This window comes from Lactuca serriola, chromosome 4 (genome assembly GCF_051521515.1).
Source record: "Lactuca serriola cultivar US96UC23 chromosome 4, Lser_US96UC23_V15, whole genome shotgun sequence".
In the NCBI taxonomy this organism is placed as follows: domain Eukaryota; kingdom Viridiplantae; phylum Streptophyta; class Magnoliopsida; order Asterales; family Asteraceae; genus Lactuca; species Lactuca serriola.
Genome location: NC_136411.1, coordinates 57,718,746 through 57,744,298, shown reverse-complemented (window position 1 = coordinate 57,744,298; position 25,553 = coordinate 57,718,746). Strand labels below are relative to the sequence as shown.

Genomic DNA, 25,553 nt, shown 5'->3' with positions numbered 1-25,553 from the left:
AGAATAAGAAAAAATTTAGGCTAGTTTGTTGTAATTCACAAGCCATAATGACTAAATATATCTTATTAGGGATGAACGCTTGATACCAAATCGCGACCACATATCAGTTTTGGTACCAAATTAAACATATGGAACGACACTCAATACTCTAAAATCACAAAATACGTGAATCTGTATCATCGGTGCTAGTACCAAACACTCGTAATGTTACTTTAGTTCGGTACTTGATATGGTTTTTTCCTCCGTTTCAGTATTCAAGATTCTCAAGAGTCAGGTCGGTACCTGTTCCACCCCTTATTCACTCGTATGTCTTATTCTCATATTATAATTGATGTGTTTTAATAAAATGATAAATAGTCAATAATAAAAAAAATACTTTATTTATCGATAAAATATTAAGATTTCGATGTGGTTTTTTTTTTTTTTTTAATTTCTTTGAAGTGAAAATAAATTTTTGATGCTAAGAAAACTTTCCTTTAATGCGAACAAAATATTCAGTTGAGATTTTGAAATCTTGTTGGCGGTTTATTGATCGAATAGAATCTTCCCAAAATATCAAACTTGTTGAGTCCTTTGATCGATTCATTCAAAAATCCACAATTGATAGAAGGTAGCTAGATGTTCGACCATCCAGTGGACTAGCGAAACCAAAATTTCCTTATAATTTCTATTGGTCGTTATTGCAGGAAAACCGGTAACAAAATGTGAAGTTTATGCGTTCCAATCGCAATTCACAACCCCATTTTCTTTCTCCAATTTCCGTCTCTGCATCTAATCAGTTTCCTCTCATCATTCATCAACATCTTCCATTTTCAGGGATCAAAGGTGTGCTCCAATCGAGTTTTTATGTTTTTCAATACAATTTTACGTATACAGCTTAGGTTTTTTCAGACCGATTTTAGATAATCCCGATTCAATTACAAATTTTCAATGCATGTAATTTCTTAGATTTAGGGGGTACTTCTGACGTTTGAATACAATTAACGATGTAAATGACGCTCTAGAGGAACCAAAACCAGTTTTGTATGGTATAGATCGTAACCCTAAATGCTTATGTGTACATACAATAGCATATTAGAATGAACAATAAGTGAAGAACCCTGATTTTTATCTATCTTCTGGTATATACATACATATATCTGTATGAATATCTAGACATCCCTGTTTATTGAATGGATAAAAACGCTTCATGTCCACCGTCACAATCACAACCACCACCGCCTAAAAATCAAAAGCTACGTCGTTTCAATGTGTGTGAGGATGAATCACCGGCTATCGCATCTCCTACAGCATCAACATCATCTAGCGCACATTGTGAGTCGGAAAAGCAACAACAACCTATCGCTACTCTTACCAGAAGTGTGGAATATCGATCTCAAAAAAGCTCGACTGATTCACCTCAAAGCTCTTCTCTTCAATACTCAGACACGCTTTTCGATTCACCACACACTCAAATACAATCCATTGGTTCTCGTAAAAAGCCCTTGAATGTTCTACTCTTACATGGGAATCTAACAATTTGGGTTCACGAAGCAAAAGACCTTCCAAGCATGGACATGTTCAACACCAGCGATCCGTATGTCACCATTGCTATAGCAAATGCAGTTATTGGAAAAACATACGTGATTAAGAACATCGAAAACCCTATCTGGAATCAACGATTTGATGTTCATGTCGCACATTATGCTTCTGAAGTTCATTTCCTCGTGAAAGACAGTGATACAGTTGGATCTCAACTTATAGGAGTTGTAGCGATTCCAGTTAAAGATATATATTCCGGATCCAAAATTGAAGGATTCTTTCCATTGATGAACACAAATGGGAAACCTTTCAAGAAAGAAGCTTCTTTAAAACTTGCAATGCAGTATGAACAGATTGAAAAATTGAGCTCATATAACAATGGAGTTGGAGCTGGCCTTAAATATTTTGGGGTTCCAGGTACTTATTTTCCATTGAGAAAAGGAGGGAAAGTTACTCTGTATCAAGATGCACATGTACCTGATAATAGCCTTCCATGTAGTGAGCTTGATGGTGGCATGCATTATGTTCATGGGACATGTTGGATTGACATATTTAATGCAATTCAAAATGCTAAACGTCTTGTTTATATCACTGGATGGTCTGTATGGCATGAAGTCAAACTTGTTCGTGAGACAGTCAATGCACCAAAACACACACTTGGTGATCTTCTTAAGATAAAATCACTTGAAGGTGTTAAAGTTTTGCTTCTTGTTTGGGATGATCCTACTTCAAGAAACATCATGGGCTACAAAGTGGTATATAATTTCTTCAACAAATAATGTGTTTATAACTATAGATTTTGGGTGTCTTTAAATATGATTTCTTTTTAGGAATTGGCAAATTTTAAAGATTAATATTTTTAGGATGGATTGATGGCTACACATGATGAAGAGACACGACGTTTTTTTAAGAACTCTTCAGTGCAAGTCATGCTTTGTGCTCGTATGGCTGGGAAGAAACATAGTTGGGCCAAAAAGCAGGTATGCATCCATTGCATTCAATTAAGAATAAATTACAAGAATGATCCCTATGCTTTCTGATTTTTACCAAGTTGGTCTAAATTTAAAACTTTTTCAGTTTTCCTTCTTATTTTTAAGGTTTCATATCGTTTTTAGTCCAGAAACCTTGAAATACGGACCAAAATCGATATAAAACCTTGAAATAAGGATCAAAATTATAAATATATTTCATATTTGGACAAAAAATGGTAAAAGTTAGAAATAATAGGCACCATTTTGTAACTTACAATTACGAAACTAATCCCTTGTTATTTATGATTTTTACTATGTTTATTCAAAAATTGAAACTTTTTTCATTTTTGGTCCTTATTTCAAGGTTCAGTATCGTTTTTGGTCCCTGAACCTTGTAATAAAGACTAAATACCAGAAATCTCAGGGACTAAAGTTGATACGAAACTTTAAAAAAAGGTCCAAAATCCAAAAACTTTGGTAAACGTCAAATTGCACATAGACCTTTTTGTAGCTGACTCTTAATTTAATCATGCATGAATGTCTTTTTCAATTTGTTTTTTTAGGAAGTTGGAACTATCTATACACATCACCAAAAAACAGTAATTGTAGATGCTGATACTAAAAATGGTAAAAGAAAAATTATATCTTTCATTGGAGGACTTGATCTATGTAATGGTCGATACGATAATCCAAAGCATCCGATATTTAAAACCCTAGACACAATACATGCCGACGACTTTCACAATCCTACTTTCACGGTATTTTATTTACAACTTTTGATTTAATCATTATAAACTATATTAAAAAATTTGAACGATTTTAATATATCATTGATGAATGATGTTTTATTTTAAAAAAAGGGTAATAATCTTGCGGGTTGTCCTAGAGAACCATGGCATGATTTACATAGTAAAATTGATGGTCCAGCTGCATATGATATTATGAAAAACTTTGAGGAGAGATGGCTAAAGGCTTCAAAAGCTAGTGGTGTAAAAAAATTAAAGGCTATGTATGATGATGCTTTAGTCAAAATTGACACTATGCCAGAGTTTTTAACTGTTAATGATGAACCTTGCCTTAGTGATCAGGACCCTGAAGGCTGGCATGTACAGGTAAAAGAAATTGTAAATTACAAAATTGGTCCCTGTGATATCCCAAAAAGTGCAGTTTGAGTCCTTTTTTTAGACGGAAGTTAATTTGAGGGACCAAATCTGCATGGAAGTTTCATTTTTGGACTGACCACGCTAATGAAAAAAGAAATTGACTCAAACTGAACTTTTTGGGATATAACAGGGACCAATTTTGCAATTTACTCAAAATACAATATTGTTATTGAAAAGTTATGTAACAGGATTTTGTTTTTATTGTATGAAGATTTTTCGTTCTATTGATTCAAATTCGGTTAAAGGGTTCCCAAAAGATCCGAAAGAAGCTACAACCAAGGTGGTCAATTAGAATAAATATATTTAATAAATAATCATGAAATGTTTATAAAGGTATTTATTGATAAATTTGTATAAACAGAATTTGTTTTGTGGGAAGAATGTGCTTATTGATATGAGCATACATTCTGCATATGTAACGGCTATTCGTGGTGCCCAACATTTCATCTATATTGAGAATCAATACTTCATTGGATCATCATATAATTGGAGTAATTATAAAGATTTGGGTAAGAAATATATATATATATATATATATATATATATATATATATATATATATATATATATATATATATATATATATATTTTACATGTAATGAATTACACATCAGCATGATAATATTTTAACATCTGCTATTTGTTTTCTTTTTTAGGTGCTAATAATTTGATTCCAATGGAGATTGCTCTAAAGATTGCTAATAAAATCAGAGCACATGAAAGATTTGCTGTGTATGTCGTCATCCCTATGTGGCCAGAGGGTGTCCCCACAGGTTCCGCTACACAAAGAATTCTATTTTGGCAGGTATCCATTTAAAAAATTGAATATGGTCTTTATGAAGGCAAATAGTTTAACAAAGTTATTCAAGTTATTAACAGTAAGTATACAAGGAATTAAACTCCCTGAAATTCCCAAAATACCAAAGTTAAAAATGAATTACACAATGCTTCCTTTAACACAAGGAATTCAATTCCAAATAACTACTTACTTCATTCAAATGTTAAGATTTAGTTCGTCTACAGACATAGTTTGAATTCTCCGATCGAATTAATCAAATTAAATCCTTGTGTTCTTTATTTTCTTTACATATTTAATTATCGTGTTTTGTGTTTATCAACTTGTTAATCTTAACATGCACCCAAAAAAAGGTTGTACCAATCAATCAGTTACGTCCTCGTGTACCAAAAAATATAGGGAAAATGACTTACAAGCCCAATTAAGTTTCCAAATCGTTTAAAAAATATCAATTATGTTTTGTCTGTTCAAAAAAACTCAACAAACTTAACATTTTGTCTAAAAAGTCCAACTAAGTTACACTTTCCTGAAAGTCAAATAAGAGAAACAAATGACGTGGCTCATTACCGTATCAGAAAAATGACTTGTTACACCAACGAAGTTTCCAAAACGTTTAAAAAACTCCAATCATGTTTTGACTGTTAAAAAAAACCCCAACGAACTTAAACAAAATAAAATTGGGATTTTTTGAGAGGTTTGGAACTTTGTTGGACTTTTTTGACAAAAAATTAAGTTCATTGGATTTTTTTGAACAGATAAAACATAATTGAGATTTTTTTTAATGATTTTGAAACTTCGTTGTGCTTTTAAGTCATTTTTCCAAAAATATATTAGTGTTGAGATATTTGTTTTTGGATAAAGAGGCAAACAAACATAATACCCAAACATCAAAAAACATACTAAAATAATAGAATGGGCAAACAAACATAATACCCAAAATTATGATTCTTCACTTCAAGCGTCATCTGATCCATCCATTGTACGCTTTAAGAGGCCTAACGATAACTTCATCCAATTAATCATCTCCTTATTAATATCCAATTAATCACTTCCACCACTACTCCATTAGAATTCTCAGCCCAATTAAAACTCAAAGTAGAAAATAATCGGCCAATATATGTGCATAGACGAATCATTTGTAGTCTTCCAGAAAATGATAAGGACTTGACTTATTTTTCCAATCACAAATTCCTTTTCTGACTTTTTCCACCAACTCTTTGTATTTAGAAAAGATAACAAACCATATGGAGTATTACAGTTTACTAGATTATTAATGATTAGGTTTTGACTTTTAACCTTATAGAACAAAACAATGCAAATGATGTATGAGACAATCTACAAAGCTTTGTTGGATGTTGGACTAGAGGAAGCAGAGTCACCACAAGACTATCTGAACTTTTTCTGTCTTGGCAACCGCGAAAACACCACCCCTAATCCTAAGACCGATTTGCCTAATGACAATACTCCTGAGGTAGGTTACAAACCTTCAAATTCAAATTCAATCAACCAATATCTTTATCCAATTTCAATCTTAAATCTGTACTTGTTTTTGATTTGTTTCAGGGGTTGAGTCGTAAGAACGGGAGATTCATGATCTATGTACATTCAAAAGGAATAATAGTAGACGATGAGTATGTGATTATCGGATCTGCAAACATCAATCAACGATCAATGGAAGGAAATCGAGACACAGAGATTGCAATGGGAGCTTACCAACCTCATAATACATGGGGAAGAAAACAAATGGATCCACGAGGACAGGTAATTTCACTTCAAAATCATTCAATTCGTAGAGTAAAAGTGTAAAACAATTGGTTTGTAATGAATCTAGGTTTACGGATATCGAATGTCGCTATGGGCCGAGCATCTTGGGACGATTGATGACAAGTTCAAGCATCCAGAATCTATTGAGTGTGTAAGACAGGTTAGATCAATGGCAGAAGCAAACTGGGCGAAATTTGCTTCAAATGAGAGATGCGAGATGAAGGGTCATTTGTTGAAGTACCCTGTTCGCGTTGAACGATCGGGAAAGGTGAGATCTCTTGATGGAACTCTTGAGTTTCTGGATGTTGGTGGCCAAATTGTTGGGTCTTTTTCGGGAATTCAAGAGAATTTGACTATCTGACTATCAAAGTTAGGAATTTTTTGTTGTAAAAAAGAACGTAAATTTGTTGTTATTAATAGTATTACATCAAATTCAAATTTGGTGTTGAAGTTTTATTTTTTGTCATACGTTTTATATATATTTTTAGTTTATTTTAGTTGTTTCAAGTTTAAGTTCGTATATTTTAACTTTGTTTAATTGTATTGTTATATTTTAAGCTGTTTTAGAATTAAATTGAATGATTAGTTATTATAAAAAATTGGTCACGGAGATGAAACATTATTTGTTTTATTTTTGATATTTTTAGATGCAAAAAACAGGAAAAAAACAACTTTAGTAGATTTCATTGATTACATTCCAAATAATAGCCAAAAAAAAAAAAAAGAAATTAAGAAATTACACATATAATGGATTGTGATTTTGCATTTGCATGATTTTTATTTTTTGTCAACTTTGAACCATCATATCTTTCTCAAATGAACTCCGATTGACTCGTTTTTTACATTATGTTCTTTGTAGCAAGGGTTTCCATTAATATTTTTTTCAACTTTTTAGGCTGTATTCCCTTTTCTGTTTTTGTGACATTGAATCGGAAAACGCCATGAAAACAACAAAAGGGGGGGGGGGGTGTTTGTCCATGAAAACGTCGTCGTGAGGCTAAACAAACAGAGAGGAAGAAGAGAGGAAAACAATTGTTGTCTTTCGTTACCATAACGTTAAAAGCAATTGAAACTTTCGAACAACCATTCGTAAAACTTTCTCATCATCTAGCTGAATTACCTGGTGATCTCAATAAACAACTTTGTAAACACATCATGCATGCACCATTACATAATTGTAGTCACTGTAAAGAAACTATCGAAGAAACACCTTTCATGGAAGACTAACATCAGCCATGACCAAAGCACACATCATTCAGAAATATATGTCCTTTCGGTGGCGGGAGGAATGACGCAAGCAATGACGTATAAAACCATTATTATTGAAGACACTTGTCCTTTTGTTGTGAAAGAAATTATTATTTGTTATTTGTCGTTGTATAATTATTGTTTGTATTTGTCGGTAAAATATGATATACAAATTTAAAGACATGATGAAATTAATAAAGATTAGGAGAAGATTATACCTGAATGATACGTTGGATTATATTGATGATGGATTATGTTGAGTAATTGGATGATTATGTGGATAGTTTTGGATAGGGCTCTGCTATTCAGAAATAGACAAATTATTTTAACAAATGAAGAACTTTGAGATTCAACTCAAGTCTTAAACACTCAAATAACTCTTGTTTATTTCTTATGGGCAAAGACCCTATTTATAGGCTCGAAAGAGCCGGTTACAATTATTGTTGCAATCGTATGATTGCAATACGACAAACATATATTTATATTTTAGACCCCTAGACTATGGAGGGTCTTACACTTTATATTACATTCTACCGACACTACTTTATGTCATATTCTACCGACAAATACAAACAATAATTATACAACGACAAATAACAAATAATTACAATCCCTTCCACATTGAAAGGACATGTGTCTTCAATAATTCTTCAATAATAATGGCTTTTTCCGTCATTGCTTGCATCATTCCTCCCGCCACCGAAAGGACATATATTTCTGAACGATGTGTGCTTTGGTCATGGCTGACGTTAGTCTTCCATGAAGGGTGTTTCTTCGATATTTTCTTTACAGTGACTGCAATTGTGTCGTGGTGCATGCATGATGTGTTTACAAAGCTGTTTCTTTAGATCATCAGATAATTCTGCTAATTGATGGGAAATTTTTTCGAACGGTTGTTCGAAAGTTTCAATTGCTTTTAATACTTCTGGGGTTATTTCACTGTCTGTTAGAGAATATATAACGAAGTTTTTACTGGCATAATTTACTCTGACTCTTGACTTTTGATCTTTACCGTTGCCTATGTGGGATGATGCTAAATAGACACCGACAAGTGTGAAAAATAGATGATCCTGTGTTGGTATTTCATGGGTTAGATCATCTTTTGTAGGTTTCGAACCATTGCTGATTCCCATGTTTATGAAGGTAATGCTTGGGACAAGTAGTTGTGAATCTTCATCAAAGATTGGATAACTAGAATGCATTTTTATGAATAATCCTCGTTCTTGTTTGGCAAAGCGTGTCTTATAATTTCTTATTACGGTTTGTACAGCTGATGGAAATTCGCTGATGCAGTGGAGATTGGTTCCTTCTAAGTAGATGGTATCGATAAATCCATGAATAAAATAATCCCATAAAGTCATAAGATCGGATAAATCGGCTAGGAAGACTGCTTTGGGGCCTGGGCGCCTGGCTACTAGGTAGAAACCCATTAAATAATGAACTTTTGTGTATGAGACAAGACTATCCAATAGTTTAGCAAAATTTTGGGTAGTTGGTTTTTTCATGGCTTCTTTTTCTTTGGTTGATGGAATGGCTTCAAGGGCGATTTTGGCATGTAATTGATTAAGAGATTTTGGGATGGATATAAGTTTTTTTTGTGGTGGAAATAGATATGGGTTTTTAAGGTGCAAGAAGGACTGTTTTTGAACATTCGACATTATCTCTTATTACTGCTTTGTATGCTTCGTTGTATGCAGCTTCTGCTTCATTTTTTGTTTTGTAGCTCTTATGAATGACATTTTTTCCAAGAATATACGAATTGACGATTCCCTAATCGTCGTAAATTCCTTTGTTTTCTTCGTTGAATATCACATACCATTTCTTTATGTTTTTATGATCTGCTTGAAGTGGTGGATACTCCTCTAGATTGGATGTGAGGGGTTGTTTTTCTATTTTAGGTATTATATGTAGTGGACTATCGTCGGATGATATTTCTTGAATTTCTTCATTTGGTTGCTTTGTTGTTGAGTTGCTAGCTGCTTCTTCTTTGGGTGCTGAATAGGCTGATAAAATTTGTAATGTTTGTTTTACCTGTTCTTCTTCACGATTGACTACTTTGAGTTTTCGATTGACTATTTCAAGTTGCTTCATTAGTGATGCTTTTTGCTCCTGCTTTTGTTTGAGCTGATGTTGTAATTGCTTCATGATTGCTTCCATATCGATATGTTTGATGCCTGAATGTTTATGCCTCTTGAGTACCTAAATGATTGCTTATATTTGTTTGCTTTTAATATTTCAAATGATGAAATGAAAATTTTCATATCAATGTATGCTTTGGTGATATTTTCATATCACTGTATACTTTATCATTGTTTACTTCGGATGATATTTTCATACCAATGTATGCTTTAGCAATGTATACTTTGGATGGGTTAGATATGAGGCTTCCCTCACGCTCTAATCCCAATAATGTTTTCTCCATAGGATTATTTATTTGCATCTGAATCAGAATCAGTTGTATATGCATAAATATCTATGTCTGAATTTATATCTGAATCTTCTATAGGTTCATATCCCAGATCATATGCAATTTTTAATAAATTTGTTTCTTTTTCCTTCTTTGTCTTTTTTGGACATTCATAAGCTTTATGCCCGTCTTCTTGACATATCCAACATTTACAATCATTTTTATTTGATGGGCAATAATTTGTTTTAGATTGATATTTTTGTTTATATTATTTTCTATTTCGAAAATATTTTCTTTCTCCTTGCTTATAGTATTGTTTATATTTAGGTTTATAAGTTTGTGTTGAAAATGTTCATTTATTTTGTTACAATCTCATATTTATTTTAAGAAAATTGTGAAGGGTATATTATGTAAATGTTGTGTTCTGGAAGGATGAAAGATGTATGCAGGTTATAAAGTTAAGACACGCGGGTTGAATCTGGGTCGGATCTAGATCGGGTTATATTTATGGATATAATCCGAGATATAAATAGAGGGAGAGAAGGTTCTGGAGATAAGAAGTACAGAAGAAGTTGTTAGATCTAGATATTTTTCTCTCAGTTTTATCTCTCGAGAGTTCTTCGTTGTTAGCTTGATCATATCTGATTCGTTGTATTTGAGTGAGAGAGAAGGTTGTGTAATAAGTTCTGTTTTCTCTCATTTTTTGATCATTAGAAGTAGCTTAGGTTGAGTGACAATCTGAGTGTTTTTGTAGTGAGTTTTGAGTTGTAAGTATGTTGAAAACCACCTGTTTCTTGATCTTAAATTGATATGAGAAATGGTGATGTTGGGAAGTTTGTTTTGTGAGTTTTTTAACATGGTATCAGAGCTTAAGGCTCGTCTTCGTTGATCCTGACGGTCGCTTCTTGTTCTTGCTCGTCTTTGGTGTTTCTACTTTGGACGATCTGTGAAAGGTATACTTTCTTTTTTGTTTTTTGCGATTAAATAAGTTCACTTTAGGATTTTTGTTTTATTTCCCTAAATCTAGAGTCTATTTGTTGAGATCTTGGTACTGCGAGTTGTTTGTTTAATCTTTCAGGGATACTGCGATTCGAGATCTGACTAAGCGTTGCTGTGAAGTAGACTAAAACTCTCCAACGTTGTCGATCAATCCCTATTAATCTGAAATAATCCTCTTGGGGTCAGATTTCATCACTGATAAACCCTTGTAGGAAACGGATTTAGGGAGTCGACGTTGTCCATCTTTTTTGCCTAGTGCACTGTGAGGGTTTCTCGTTCCCTTCTCTCTATTTTCTAGCTGTAGATCTGGAATTTTTTGATGTTTTGAGTACATCTGTTATTTGTTGGTTGCTTCTCGAAGCTGATTTGTTTTTTTCACACTGTGTTGATTGTCTTGGGCCCCGACATACTGTGGTGACCATCTGGACTTTAAGTCAACACTAGTGTTGGTTTTTTTTTTTCGTGATCTGTTTTGCTATTTGGTTTCTTGATTGTTACTTGTGATTTACTATGGCTGGTGAAACTTCTGATGGGAGTGGTGTTCCTAAGGAAACTCCTGTAGATTTTGATGATCCTTTATATGTCCATCCTTCTGATAATAATGTAACGTCTATTATAACTGTTAAGCTGACTGGTAATGAGAATTATCGATTGTGGCGTAGTGCTATGTCTAGAGGTCTTAAAGCTAGAAATAAATTGGGCTTTGTGGATGGTACTATTACTCTTGAAAGTACTGATAAATCTAAAGCTTTTAAATGGGAACGTGTAAATGCTGTTGTCTGTAATTGGATTCTAGGGTCAATTTCTGAAACTATATATACTAGTCATGTGTATTCAGATAATGCTAAAGATATCTGGGATGAATTGTTTGAAACATACAATAAATCTGATGGATCGGTAATCTTTAATATTCATCAGCAGATCAACACATTAAAACAAAATGGTTCCTCTCTTTCTGACTATTTTAGTAAATTAGATTCTTTGTGGAAGGAGTTTGATGGTTTAACTAGTTTAACTGAATGTGTATGTGAGGCAGCTACAAAACTTAATGATAATTCAAAATTGATGAAATTAATGCAATTTGTTAGTGGACTTGATGATGTTTATAATCAAGTCAAGAGTCACATTCTTTTGATGGAACCTTTACCTAATGTTAAATCTGCCTTCTCTATTCTTTCTAGAGAAGAGTCTCTTCAAAAGAATGGGTCTCTTGGGTCTACTATTTCTTCAAAACCTCAAGTTTCTGTGTTTAATAGCAAAGTTAATGATTTTAAACGAGGGCAGAATCAAGTTAGGTTTAAGAACCAAGGATTACAATGCAAACATTGCAATCTTAAAGGTCACACTATAGAAAGATGTTATAAACTAATTGGTTATCCAAAGGATTTCAAATTTAAAAATGAAAGTAATAATCAAAACAAATCTGGTTTTGTCAACTCTTCTTCTGTTAGTGCTAACAATAGCAAGTCTGTTTCTTCTGAGTCTGGTCTTGGGAGTGATGCTCATTTTCTTACTAGTGAGCAATATTCTAAGTTTTTGCGTCTCATTAGTGAGAATCCTGCTTGTGATGATGTGCCTGCTACTGCAAATATGGCAGGTATGTCTATGTTTCAATGTTGTAATTCTTTTGCTAGTTCAAATGATTTTCAAAGCTGGATTGTTGATTCAGGAGCTAATCAACATATGATAGCTTCTGAGTCACAACTTAAAGATGCTATAGATGTGTCTAAACTGAATCTGTCTATTAAACATCCTAATGGTTCTTCAGCTTCTATTAATAAAATAGGGAATCTTCAATTATCCTCACATCTTACCTTATTTGATGTCTTTGCTGTTCCTGATTTCAATGTTAATCTTTTGTCTGTCCATAAACTTTGTAAAGACAGTGGCTGTGAGGTTGTTTTTTTCTGAACATACTTGTAAAATCCAGGATTCACTATCAAAGAAGATGGTGGAGAATGGTAGAGAGTCTGGGGGATTATACTATCTTGATTGTGTTCCCTCAGGTATTTCAACAAATAGTGTGTCTAAATGTTATGTTTCTAAACTAACTTGGCATAGTAGACTTGGTCATCCAGCAGACCAAGCTTTAATATCTTTAAAGGGTATTCTAAAACTTGGAAATGAATCTCTTCCTCCTTGTGATGTTTGTCATAAATCAAAACAAACTCGAGAACCTTTTTCACAAAGTCAACATACATCAACGAAGTTAGGTGAATTGGTTCACATAGATGTCTGGGGTCCTTATAGGCTTGCTTCTGTCGAAGGGTTTAAGTATTTTCTGACTATTGTGGATGATTTTACTAGGGCCACTTGGGTATTTCTTTTAAAATCTAAAATTGAGGTTTTTGATTGTTTTAAATCCTTTGTTAATATTCTTTTAAATCAATTTAATGTTAATGTTAAAATAGTACGTTCAGACAATGGTACTGAGTTTGTTAATAATCAAATGAAGTTCTTTTGTTTTGAAAAGGGCATAATTCATCAAATGTCATGTGCTTATACTCCACAACAAAATGGAGTTGTGGAGAGAAAGCATAGGCATATCCATAATGTTGCTCGATCTCTTTTATTTCAATCAGGAGTTCCTGTTAAGTATTGGGGAGATGCTGTTTTGACTTCTGTTTGTTTAATAAATAGAATGCCTACTTCTGTTTTAAATGGTCAATCACCTTATGAGTTGGTTTTTCAAAGAACTCCTAATTTTGATTATTTAAGGGTTTTTGGTTGTCTATGTTTTGCTGTTAAACCAAATGTTTCTGATAAATTGTCTGAACGTGCTGAAAAATGTATTCTTTTAGGTTATTGTTCTGATAAAAAGGCTTATAAACTCCTTAGTTTGGATACTAATTCTTCTTTTGTATCCAGGGATGTGAAGTTTTATGAGTCTGTTTTTCCATACAAGTTGAAATCAACTTCTGTTGATAAAGTTTCGAATATTTTTGGCCCTAGTGATCTCTTTTCCTGTGATGAATTTGATAATAATAAATATATAAATGATTATATTAATCTTGATGAGCTGAGAGTAGAGTCTCAGTTGGATGGTGCTGATGCAGCCATTGGTATGGATGATGTTGATTCTAGTAATTTTGTCAACCCTGGTGGCGAGGCAGTTGTGCCTCCTACTGATTCATCTGTTCCTTCTTCTTCGAGTGTATCTGAGGAAAGTAGTCAATCAGTCTTAACCCCTTCTTTGGATCAGTCTATAGGTGTCTCTAGATCTAGGCGTGAGTCTCATATGCCTGTTAAGTTTTCTGATTATATTGTAGAAGGTAAGTATAAATATGGTGTTGAAAGAACTATTAACTATTCTTTTCTTGATTCTGAAACTAAGTGTGTTATTTCTAATCTTGATAAAACTGTTGAACCAAAAAGTTATAATGAAGCTTTTTTTGATCCTAATTGGATTAAAGCTATGAATGATGAAATGGAAGCACTTCATCGAAATAATACATGGGAAATAACTGATTTACCTAAAAATAGGAAACCAATTGGATGTAAATGGGTTTATAAGATTAAATACAAGTCAAATGGTGAAATAGATAGATATAAAGCACGTTTAGTTGCTAAAGGTTATAATCAAAGAGAGGGTATTGATTTTGAAGAGACTTTTTCTCCTGTTGCAAAAATTGTAACAGTTCGTATTGTTATTTCTCTTTCTGTTCATTATTCTTGGCCTTTATATTAGTTGGATATTAATAATGCTTTTTTATATGGAGATCTTACTGAAGATGTTTATATGTCACTTCCACCTGGTTATTACTCTAGTAATGATACTAGAGTATGTAAGCTTACTAAGTCTTTATATGGACTGAAGCAGGCTCCTAGGAAATGGAATGAAAAGCTTTGTGCATCATTGTTTATGTTTGGTTTTAAACAGAGTATAAGTGATTATTCGTTGTTTATTAAGAAAATTGAAGGTTCAATAACTGTATTGCTAGTATATGTTGATGATATTATTTTAACTGGAAATAGTGAAGTAGAGTTAAAGAAGGTAAAGAATTTTATGAGTAGTCAGTTTTTAATTAAAGATCTTGGAACACTTAAATATTTTTTAGGGATTGAAGTAGTTAAATTTGACAGTGGTTTATGTTTAAACCAAAGAAAATATTGTCTTGAGTTGTTGCATGAATATGGTATGCTTGGGTGTAAGCCTGTGACCACACCTTTGGAAACAAATTTCGTTATAAATTCTGATAATCATGATGGGAAAAATGAATTGTTGGAAAATAAAACTGAATTTCAGAAACTAATAGGTAAACTTATCTATCTTACAGTTACTAGACCTGATATTTCTTATGCAGTCCAGGTCCTTAGTCAGTATATGCATAGTCCTAGAAAGTTACATTTAAATATTGCTTTTAGATTGTTAAGGTATTTGAAAAGTAGTCCTGGAAAGGGAATTGCTTTAACCAAATCAAGTGTGTTGGAATTGAAAGGTTTTGTGGATGCAGATTGGGCTAAATGTTTAGCCACAAGAAGGTCTGTATCTGGGTATATGGTATATCTTAATAATTGTCTTATTTCTTGGAAAAGTAAAAAACAATCTACTGTTTCAAGATCCTCTACTGAGTCGGAATATAGGGCTCTTGGCTCTATCACATGTGAGATAATTTGGATTTTAAAAATTCTGTTTGAACTAGAGGTTAAAAATCTTATTCCTGCTTCTGTTTTTTGTGATAATAGTTCCACAATTAAATTAGCTCTTAATCCTGTGTTTCATGAAAGGACAAAACATTTTGAAATAGATCTGCATTTTGTTAGAGAAAAAATTTCTAGTGGTGTTTTAAAACTTGTAAAAATTGGTTCAGATGAACAAAATGCTGATATATTAACAAAGTCTTTAAGTGTGAAACAACATGAATTTTTGTCTAATAAAATGGGTCTTATTGATATTTTCAGAAAATAAATATTTCGATTGAGGGGGGATGTTGAAAATGTTCATTTATTTTGTTACAATCTCATATTTATTTTAAGAAAATTGTGAAGGGTATATTATGTAAATGTTGTGTTCTGGAAGGATGAAAGATGTATGCAGGTTATAAAGTTAAGACACGCGGGTTGAATCTGGGTCGGATCTAGATCGGGTTATATTTATGGATATAATCCGAGATATAAATAGAGGGAGAGAAGGTTCTGGAGATAAGAAGTACAAAAGAAGTTGTTAGATCTAGATAATTTTCTCTCAGTTTTATCTCTGAAGAGTTCTTCGTTGTTAGCTTGATACATATCTGATTCGTTGTATTTGAGTGAGAGAGAAGGTTGTGTAATCAGTTCTGTTTTCTCTCATTTTTTGATCATTAGAAGTAGCTTAGGTTGAGTGACAATCTGAGTGTTTTTGTAGTGAGTTTTGAGTTGTAAGTATGTTGAAAACCACCTGTTTCTTGATCTTAAATTGATATGAGAAATGGTGATGTTGGGAAGTTTGTTTTGTGAGTTTTTTAACAGTTTGTTTTTTCCAAGTTTTCTTTTTATATTGTTGTTTTTTTTATTATCTTTACAACTATATTGATTAACTTTATTAGAAAGGGTGTCACAACATAAATCAATTTTTGCATCTTGTGTTGTTTTTTGTTCTAAGCATTTTTTCTGCATCCATGCTTTTAATATACTTATTCGTGCTCCTAAAGTATCTGCAAATTTATTTTGTTGTAATGCTTCTTGGAAATCTTTTATTACACTTTGACTTACTAATGATGGTAATTTTTGGTAAAACATGTCTAATGCTATCTTTTTCTAGTGAAATCTAGATTATAATAATGTTCAGAATATTCACATATACATGGGTCTAAATAACACATGTTACAAATTCGTAAGTTAGTTAAATGTCATAATGATTCTAATTGAAAAGCTTCCTGAGATGTTTTATCTTCTATTTGTTTTCCTATAAATTCTTGAATAAGCCGATTTAATACATTTTTAAATGTTTCCATAGCATCAGTAGTAGCTATCATCATTGTTTCAGTTTCGTCAAGAGATGAGAGAAAACGATATGCATTACCTTGTGTTTTATGAATGATATAATTAAGAAAATGTGTTGGGTGTAAATTTCTTAATTCTTCAGTTAACTGAATTTGTACTTCCATTTTATTACTCCATTCTTGAATTTTTGCTTCGGGATTTTGATCACAATCAATAAAAAGAATATCTGAATTTGTTGGGAAAGTAAATAATTTGGGTATGTATTGTGGAGGTATTTTTTCCCATTTGTTTTGTTTATTTTAACCATTCATTGTCTATATAAAAAAATTTCTTCTAACAAAGGCGGTCCATAAATATATTGACTTTGATAATCATCTTCAACATATGATTGTTTTCGTTTTAATCCAAAATTGTTTTGTGAATTTCTGTATGGATTTGAATAAGGATTTTCGTCATCTAAAGAAAAATCATATATTACTTCTACATCATTATCATCTGAATTATTTTCTGTTTCTGTATTATTTTCTTGAGTTTCGGATGGAATTTCTAATGCTGCAAATAATTTAGTTAATGTTTCTACTTTTTCTTGTAAAGTTTCCATATTAATAAGTTGTGTGAATCTTTAGAAATGAAATCTTTAGTTTCTTTTTACTAACGAAGTAGTTATTATTAGTGATTTTTCTATTTCTTGCGACATATTTAACAAATTAGTTGTGTTATTTTATCTTCAAGATTTTTTTATTTGTTCTTGTTTCAATTTATACTATTATTTATTATATGTATTGCTTCAATGTTAGATATACAATTGATTATCGATATATCAGAATCTAGCTTTAAGTTTAATAAAAATTATTTAGATTGTTTTAATGTTTCACGAGAAAATTTTAATTCTTGTTTATTAATATTTAAACTTGAAAAACTCATGTTTAAAACAAAATAATAGTTTAGTTTTTCTTTTAAAGTTACAACTAAAAGTTATAGATTTTAATAAGAGGGTTATGATGGGGTTTAGTTATTACTCTAATATTTATAATGGTGGTGATGAAACCAAACTTTTCATACGGAGAATTAAAAAGTTTTTGACAAATGTTTCTGACTTGTTGGTACATAATAGTAATTGTTTCTTTTAAAACCTTTTAATGAAATAGTTTAAATTGTAGGTAGATCGGTTTTAATATTGAATTTATGATGATAAATGAATATTAATGAAGACTTGTGACGATGAATATTCATAATAATATTTACGATGATACATGATGAACAGATGTTTATAACTGATACCAAAATTTTTATACGGAAAATTAAAAACTTTTTGAAATATGAAATGTGAATTTAACTACTTGGTACATAGTCATAATTGCTTTAAAAACATTCTTACGACAAATGTTTAAATTGTTGGTGGATAGGATTTTAATATTGAGTTATGACGATGAATATGAATATGTATTAACATATTAAAAAGATGAATATTCATTATCATGTTTATGATGCTGCATATGCATGTATTCTTATGAATGAAAGATTGAATATGCAAAATAATAATAAGAACGTTACTTAGCTCTGATACCAAATTTAAAGACATGACGGAATCAATAAAGATTAAGAGAAGATTATACCTGAATGATGCGTTGGATTATATTGATGATGGATTATGTTGAGTAATTGGATGATTATGTGGATAGTTTTGGATAGGGCTCTGCTATTCATAAATAGACAAACTATTTTAACAGATGAAGAACTTTGAGATTCAACTCAAGTCTTAAACACTCAAATAACTCTTGTTTATTTCTTATGGGCAAAGGCCCTATTTATAGGCTCGAAAGAGCCAGTTACAATTATTGTTGCAACCGTATGATTGCAATACGACAAACATATATTTATATTTTAGACCCCTAGACTATGGAGGGTCTTACACTTTATATTACATTCTACCGACACTACTTTATGTCATATTCTACCAACAAATACAAACAATAATTATACAACGACAAATAACAAATAATTACAATCCCTTCCACATTGAAAGGACATGTGTCTTCAATAATTCTTCAATAATAATGACTTTTTACGTCATTGCTTGCATCATTCCTCCCGCCACCGAAAGGACAGATTTTTCTGAACGATGTGTGCTTTGGTCATAGCTGACGTTAGTCTTCCATGAAGGGTGTTTCTTCGATATTTTATGTACAGTGACTACAATTGTGTTGTGGTGCATAACAATTGTTGTCTTTCGTTACCATAACAACACATTGCAACGTAATGCCAAAAAATACATGGCTGGGGCGGACGGTGTTCCAGCGCGGTAACAACGTTTTCCGGTGTCCACGTCAGAAAAGTGCCCACCGACATTACCCATACCATGCAACCTTAAAAAAACATATTTTGTCACCTAAACTTCAAGGAAACCTTTTCATTATTAATAACAAATTATCAAACTTAATGTGGGGTTAAATTTTGCAATTCGTAATTTGCCCGGTTGCGAAATTAATAGTCATTTCGTGATAAACCAAAATAATGATTAATATGTTAAATGCCAAACCAAATCGTAGATATTTTGTCAAATCAAATTTGTGATTTCCATATACTTCAAAGAAATTATAATAATAACTATAACATATAGCTTGGCGTCCAAAGGTATTTCCCCACACAAAATGATAAGTGAAACATTTTAAGCGGCATTGTAAAGAAGGTTAATAATATTTTTGCCAACAAATTAATTTCAATGTATGTAAAATATTAGTTTAGATACTCTATTATCCTAAAATGTAACCGACTATGAAAGTTGCTTCAAGATGATCAACATAATCTTTTGTGGTAAATATGAAAGTTTCTTCAAATTGATCATCGTACGTAATCTTTTATAGTAGGTTTACAGGTTATCTAAATTTTTTATATTTTTATAATTTGGCTCAATTTAACTTTTGTGCTAAAATTGTAAAACAAAAACGTAGGTTTTTTTTTTTTTTTTTTTGAACAGTGGAATCACAATAAACGAAACTATACGCAAGGAAAACAGGAGAATTACACCAGTCAAACCAATTTAAAGAACTAAACCTTCCTCTATAATTGAAAGAGATTAACAAAAACGTAGGTAATCTACAAACTTGCTATAGCATGTCACGTGCTCACAGTGACTAATTTGGAACAACTTTTATAATTGTTTACCTCTTAAAATAATAAAGTATATAAATTGGTATTTTGGATGCGTTGAAAAGAGGTGGTTAACCTTAAGTAGTGTTAACCCTTGTAAAATAGATATATTTGAGACTGTTATATTACATTATATCACCGACTTTATGCAATAGAATTGGTCGAACTTCCTGTATAACGTAATGCGACTCCATCACACATACAACGTGAACAACAAGTTGGTGTCGGTGTATCATTTGTAAGAATTTATTGATTTACATAACCCTAAATAAGATAACATGAGAAAATTATTTCATCAATTGTTTTCATGATCAACTCTTTAACCATAACCTAACTAGTATGCCAAAGGATAGAGGTTGCCCTGTTACTAAAACCTCCCTTGATATGAATCAAAGGCACTACCATCCTGATAGGAAAAAAAAACCCAACAAATTCAATTGTTTATAATAACACATTATTACGATAATAAGTAATATAACACTTATGCCAAAGGATCGAGGTTGCCCTGTTTGCTAAAACCACCCATGATACACATCAATGGTATCTCCTTATAAATATGAATATCTCCCTCAAAACACCACCACCATTGCCGCTGCCACATACACATGTAGCCACATGTTCCACCGCCCTTTGCCGCCTCTTGTTGCCTCCAAGGGGCGGCACCCGATGTTCCAACACACCATGTTTTGACATCTTATTTAGCTCTGGAGTTTATGGGGAAATTAGGGCAAGATTGTGGTGATATGAGCAATGAAAATGGTGAATTGTTTACTTGTATAAATAGCAATTAGTGATTCTTGAATGTGAAGAAAGTAGGAGAAAAGCATAATTAGCATCTTCCATAGGATATGCTAATGACAACATATAAAGTTGTCCAAATTTTGTTGGTGCCCATGTTCGTTGTTGCATATGAATTGGATTTTCTAATATTTGAAAAAAAAACATATCTAAATAAATATGAGAGTAAACAATGTCATGTTACATGTTCGTAGTGCATTCCCATAGCTGTTTTCAAATTATTTACTAGGCATTTCCTTAATGTTTACAAACAAATTATCATTTACGAATGTACACAGAATAATATTATATGCAAGAAAGAATAATCTAGAACAAAATGGAAGGTGATTCTTTCGTTTAAGATTTTGATTCGTCCAAATAAAATGCATATTTCATCAACTTTAATAGAGTCTATATGCAAGAAAGACTCCTATTGATCAGTTCTGTTTACCATAGATTTTAGTATTTATATGGAAATGATATTTAATTTGCTAAAAGCGTCATACAGTCATATATTCTAAAAAGCCACTCCACTCCTTAATGTCATAGTTCGACTTTTCAATGTTTAATGTTTTACTTTCATGACGAACGCCCTTCCACTAAAACACATGTGTCATACATATTTAAGGTCATCTTGTCTCAAGATTTTATGTCACCAGAGTGTACATCAAACTTCTTGGATCCTATGTCATGTGTACAAATCAAATATATTATTTTGTATATTATTATACTAGGCATATTTATGTGCATTGCACATTAATAAAATCTTGTGGCTAAAATACAATTGAGTAAAATTTCAAATATTTTGGAGTTAGTATCCATACAAATAGAAAAACATGTAAATAAGAATTGCAATATTAGTACAAGCGTAGGCTCTAAACATTTTTTTGATATTTCTAAGGAACATTTCTTTGTACACATCTTTTTAGGTCTCAATACACTTATAGATATTTAGAATGACATGGTCTTTTATACCGAAAATCGGACCGAATACTCTGGTTTTAGCTCCAACCGGTGTCAGTTCCAATTTGGTTCTATAAGGAAATGTGCTCTGTGGGGATGTGTTCGGTTTCGGATTCAGCCCGAACGGGACCAATAACCAAAGAACCATGACCCGATTTAATGGGAAACAGAGAACCGAGAACCAAACTAAATGTCTCCGTTTTGGTTCCAGTTCAGTCTGATTCCACCCGGTCAAATGATCATCATTCATCCAATATATATATATATATATATATATATATATATATATATATATATATATATATATATATATATATATATATTGTATGCAGTACCACCTCAAAGGATCTTGTGCTCTCGGTTAAATACAAACAGAGACGAACTCAAAATTTTTCCGAAGAGGAGGCAAAATAAATATGATAACTTTTTATGGTAGTCAAATATTTTTGAAGAGTTAAAATATATAATTTTGAAAAGTTAAACTACAATATATTTTGATAAAAAAAATAACTTTTTAATTTTTTTTTTGTTGTTGTGGGTGTCCACTGTAGGACCGCCACTGAATACACACATGGAAAAACTTAGACCGACTGGTATAGTCACCACGAGCCGTTTCGTGGTTGAGGTGTCCACGAACCATGGACGTGCACACCGTCCCGGTGGTTCGTGGTGGTCCGTGCTCGTTGTGAGTCGTGTTCGGGACAACGGATTCAAACGATGAATTTGATTGGGTGTTTGGTTTTTGGCCGTTGAACGGCTATTTTGGCCGTTTTTTTTTCAAACTCAATTATAAATACACTTCTAATACCAAAACACATACACATACATACACATTCTATTACACCCATGGATCCCTCAATAAATATGGAATTTTTAAAAAGTTTTGACTCGGATGACGACGTAGAATTCGTCGAGACATTCTTCAGTGTTGTGCAACACGTTCACGCCGAAAAAAGTTCGAATGCAGCGCGTATAAGGGCGGTCGTCAATCGTGATCGCCAAGCCGCACATGACTTATTGGTACGTGATTACTTTGCCGATAATTGTCTTTATAATGACGACTCGTTCGAACGTCGTTTTCGTCTGAATAAGGCTATATTTTTACGTATTAGTATTGCTTTAGAATCTCGTTATGATTTTTTCAAACAAAAACCCGACGCTAGAGGAAGAATGGGTTTTAGTAGTATACAAAAATGTGCGGCTGCTCTTAGGTATTTGGGATACGGTATAACATTTGATGCATCTGACGAATACTTGAAAGTATCCGAGAGGACCGCGGTTGAATGTGTAGATTGGTTTTCTGCATGTGTTTATGAGGTTTTTCACGAAGAATATTTGCGTAAACCTACTCAACGTGATATTGAGAGAGTATATTCGGCTCATGAAGAGAGGCATGGATTTCCTGGTATGCTTGGCAGTCTAGATTGTACGCATGTGGCTTGGGAAAAATGTCCAACTGCATGGCGTGGTCAGTTCACTCGAGGAGATATAGGTGAACCAACTATCATCCTAGAAGCTGTTGCATCTCAAGATTTGTGGATATGACATGCCTTTTTTGGAGTAGCGGGGTCTAACAACGACCTTAATGTTCTTGGTCAGTCTCCACTTTTCAACGATATTTGGACCGGCAAAGCACCTGATATGACGTTCACGGTAAACGGGCACGCGTACAAATATGGTTACTATCTTGGTGATGGGATATACCCGGATTATTCTACATTGATGAAGGCATACTCAGTTCCTCGAAGTGAAAAAGCAAATTTTTTTACAAAAAAACAGGAATCAGTGAGAAAGGATATCGAGAGGGCATTTGGAGTCCTTAAGCAAACATGACATGTAGTGAAATATGCTACACGAATCTGGGATAAAGAAAGAATTAAGCGAATGGTCCTAACATGTATTATAATGCATAATATGATTATTGAAGATGAAGGTCGAGCGATTTGCACGTATGATCCGAACGACGTTGTCGTTCCAATTGAGGAGTTCGTACCCGGAACGAATGCTTTTTTGGAGCGAGTTGTTGAAATTCATAACAGTGAAACGTGTTTCAATCTTCGAGAAGATGTCGCGGAACATTGTACCAATATAGCATGAACGACGATTAGGATTTTTATATGTATGTTTGTTCGTTTTCTTATTAATGTAATGTTTGTTTTATAGATTAACTAAGTAATGTAGTTTAAAGTTGTTATTTTATTTTTATAATTAATGAAAAAATAGTTTTAAAAAAATGAATGCTTTTTACTTATAAAAAATGTAATTTTATTTTAATTTTTGAATTAAAAAAAAGTAATTTTATTGTATTTTTGAATTAAAAAAAAAGTAATTTTATTGTATTTTTGAATTAAAAAAAAATAAAAATAATGATGTGGAGTGGTGTGTTAGTGGTAAGTATCCCATGTTAGTGATAATGAAATATGGTGATGATGTGGCACCCACCATATATATGGTATGTGGTGGATACAACGGATGATGATGTTATATCTTAGACCATCTACATTGCTTCTTTCAAATGCTTTGCAAATACCACCGTGTACCAACTTTAATTGTCACGTCCACATACCACTTTCAGCTTTTGAAAGTCTTGCAAAAGAATTGGGGCCCACATTTCTCAATAATTAATTATTTACCTATTATGAAATTTTGAAAGCTTTGCAAAAAGAACAGTGGCACACTAATTTGTTTTACAATAATTTAATCATACTGACTGAGTTGGCTTTCGATTTCGATATTGACAAGTGGCAGTTTTTGCAAGGTATTAACCTTGCACGGCTTAGGATGCTCTTAGCTTGTAGAGAACTATGAGACTTTTGAAGATGCCTTTATAGATTTGAAGGTATTTTGTATTTACACATGGGTATGTCATTTGTTTCGTTTTGATTAACCATGTCATTAATGATATTAGGTTTATATTCATTTGTTAATATAAAATACACTATCTTATATAAATAGCAGGTTAATACTTATGGAAACCACAATTAAAAAATATGATTGATAATTTAAAATTATAATGACTAATCAAATATTTGTAAAATTTATTAATTTAAAAAGATATAAGTTTTGTCTGAAACTTTATAATAATTTACTAAAATTAATATATACATTGTTATAAATATTCGATCTATGTTTTGTATGTGTAGATATTTGATAAAATAATTATTTGCAATATAAATTTGAATAAAATGAAAGAAAAAAAACACGGTCAAACATTAAAATGATATTGTCATTTGATAAGGGATTTAGATATTTTCAAATTTTGATTCGGTTTCCAAAATAAATGAAGTTTGTGCATTCATGATTTATTCTTAAATTATATGATTTATATTAATAATGATGACATGTAAATGGTAATTTAACTTTCATTGGCGATCGAAGAAGATGTCATGTGAAAAAATTTGATTTTTATTAAAATAAGGAGATTAAAATGTATATGTATAGATATTGTTATTAAACCAGTAATCTTAAAACAAATTTAACATTTTCAATAAGAAAGGTTGATGTTTAACCTATTAAATAACAAATGTTGTTGTTTAATAAAGATATGTATTTGGGTTTTTTCACCTTTATAAAATTTGTAATATATTAGGTATTTGACTCGAAACAATTTGTTTCAGAACAGATTGTTTGATTAATAGTATGAGTTAAACCTCATATAAATAGGAATACATAAGGGCGCTTGGTCTAACCTAAACCCTAAGGGCCTTGTCTAACCATAGATGCTAACATACGAACACTCCCGACAATTTGATTGGAAGGAGTCGATTAAACTAAAAAAAACAAAATAACAAAAAATAAAAAAAACATAAATGAATACAACGGCAATGACAATGATAGAGCTCTGACGAAGACGGCTAACAATGGTTGTTTGT

At 32.1% G+C, this 25,553-nt stretch overlaps 3 protein-coding genes across 3 annotated transcripts; 2 read left to right on the top strand and 1 right to left on the bottom strand.

Annotated features, from left to right (window-relative positions):
• Window positions 1–602: 602 nt before the first annotated feature.
• Window positions 603–6,712, top strand: LOC145101649 (phospholipase D beta 1-like). The gene is made up of 10 exons (XM_079038895.1): window positions 603–2,276; window positions 2,385–2,501; window positions 3,056–3,250; window positions 3,353–3,604; window positions 3,867–3,935; window positions 4,017–4,164; window positions 4,312–4,460; window positions 5,755–5,922; window positions 6,015–6,212; window positions 6,283–6,712. The coding sequence occupies exons 1-10, from the start codon at window positions 1,173–1,175 to the stop codon at window positions 6,574–6,576; spliced, it is 2,694 nt and encodes an 897-aa protein (XP_078895021.1). The 5' UTR covers window positions 603–1,172; the 3' UTR covers window positions 6,577–6,712.
• A 1,500-nt stretch (window positions 6,713–8,212) lies between these two features.
• On the bottom strand, window positions 8,213–9,121 carry LOC145098407 (uncharacterized). The gene has a single exon (XM_079036039.1). It carries the CDS (start codon window positions 9,119–9,121, stop codon window positions 8,213–8,215), a length of 909 nt encoding a protein of 302 aa, XP_078892165.1.
• Window positions 9,122–22,545: 13,424 nt separating this feature from the next.
• LOC145098406 (uncharacterized) lies at window positions 22,546–23,226 on the top strand. The gene has a single exon (XM_079036038.1). It carries the CDS (start codon window positions 22,546–22,548, stop codon window positions 23,224–23,226), a length of 681 nt encoding a protein of 226 aa, XP_078892164.1.
• Window positions 23,227–25,553: the final 2,327 nt, after the last annotated feature.

What these genes read in the sequence shown, in the direction of transcription:
- LOC145101649 (XM_079038895.1), top strand. Translation starts at nt 1,173, where the DNA reads ATGGATAAAAACGCTTCATGTCCACCGTCACAATCACAACCACCACCG. An exon ending in TTCACAATCCTACTTTCACG is followed by an intron (nt 3,251 to 3,352) that starts GTATTTTATTTA and finishes TTTTAAAAAAAG; the next exon opens with GGTAATAATCTTGCGGGTTG. An exon ending in GAGTAATTATAAAGATTTGG is followed by an intron (nt 4,165 to 4,311) that starts GTAAGAAATATA and finishes TTTCTTTTTTAG; the next exon opens with GTGCTAATAATTTGATTCCA.
- LOC145098407 (XM_079036039.1), bottom strand. Translation starts at nt 9,121, where the DNA reads ATGTCGAATGTTCAAAAACAGTCCTTCTTGCACCTTAAAAACCCATAT.
- LOC145098406 (XM_079036038.1), top strand. Translation starts at nt 22,546, where the DNA reads ATGGAATTTTTAAAAAGTTTTGACTCGGATGACGACGTAGAATTCGTC.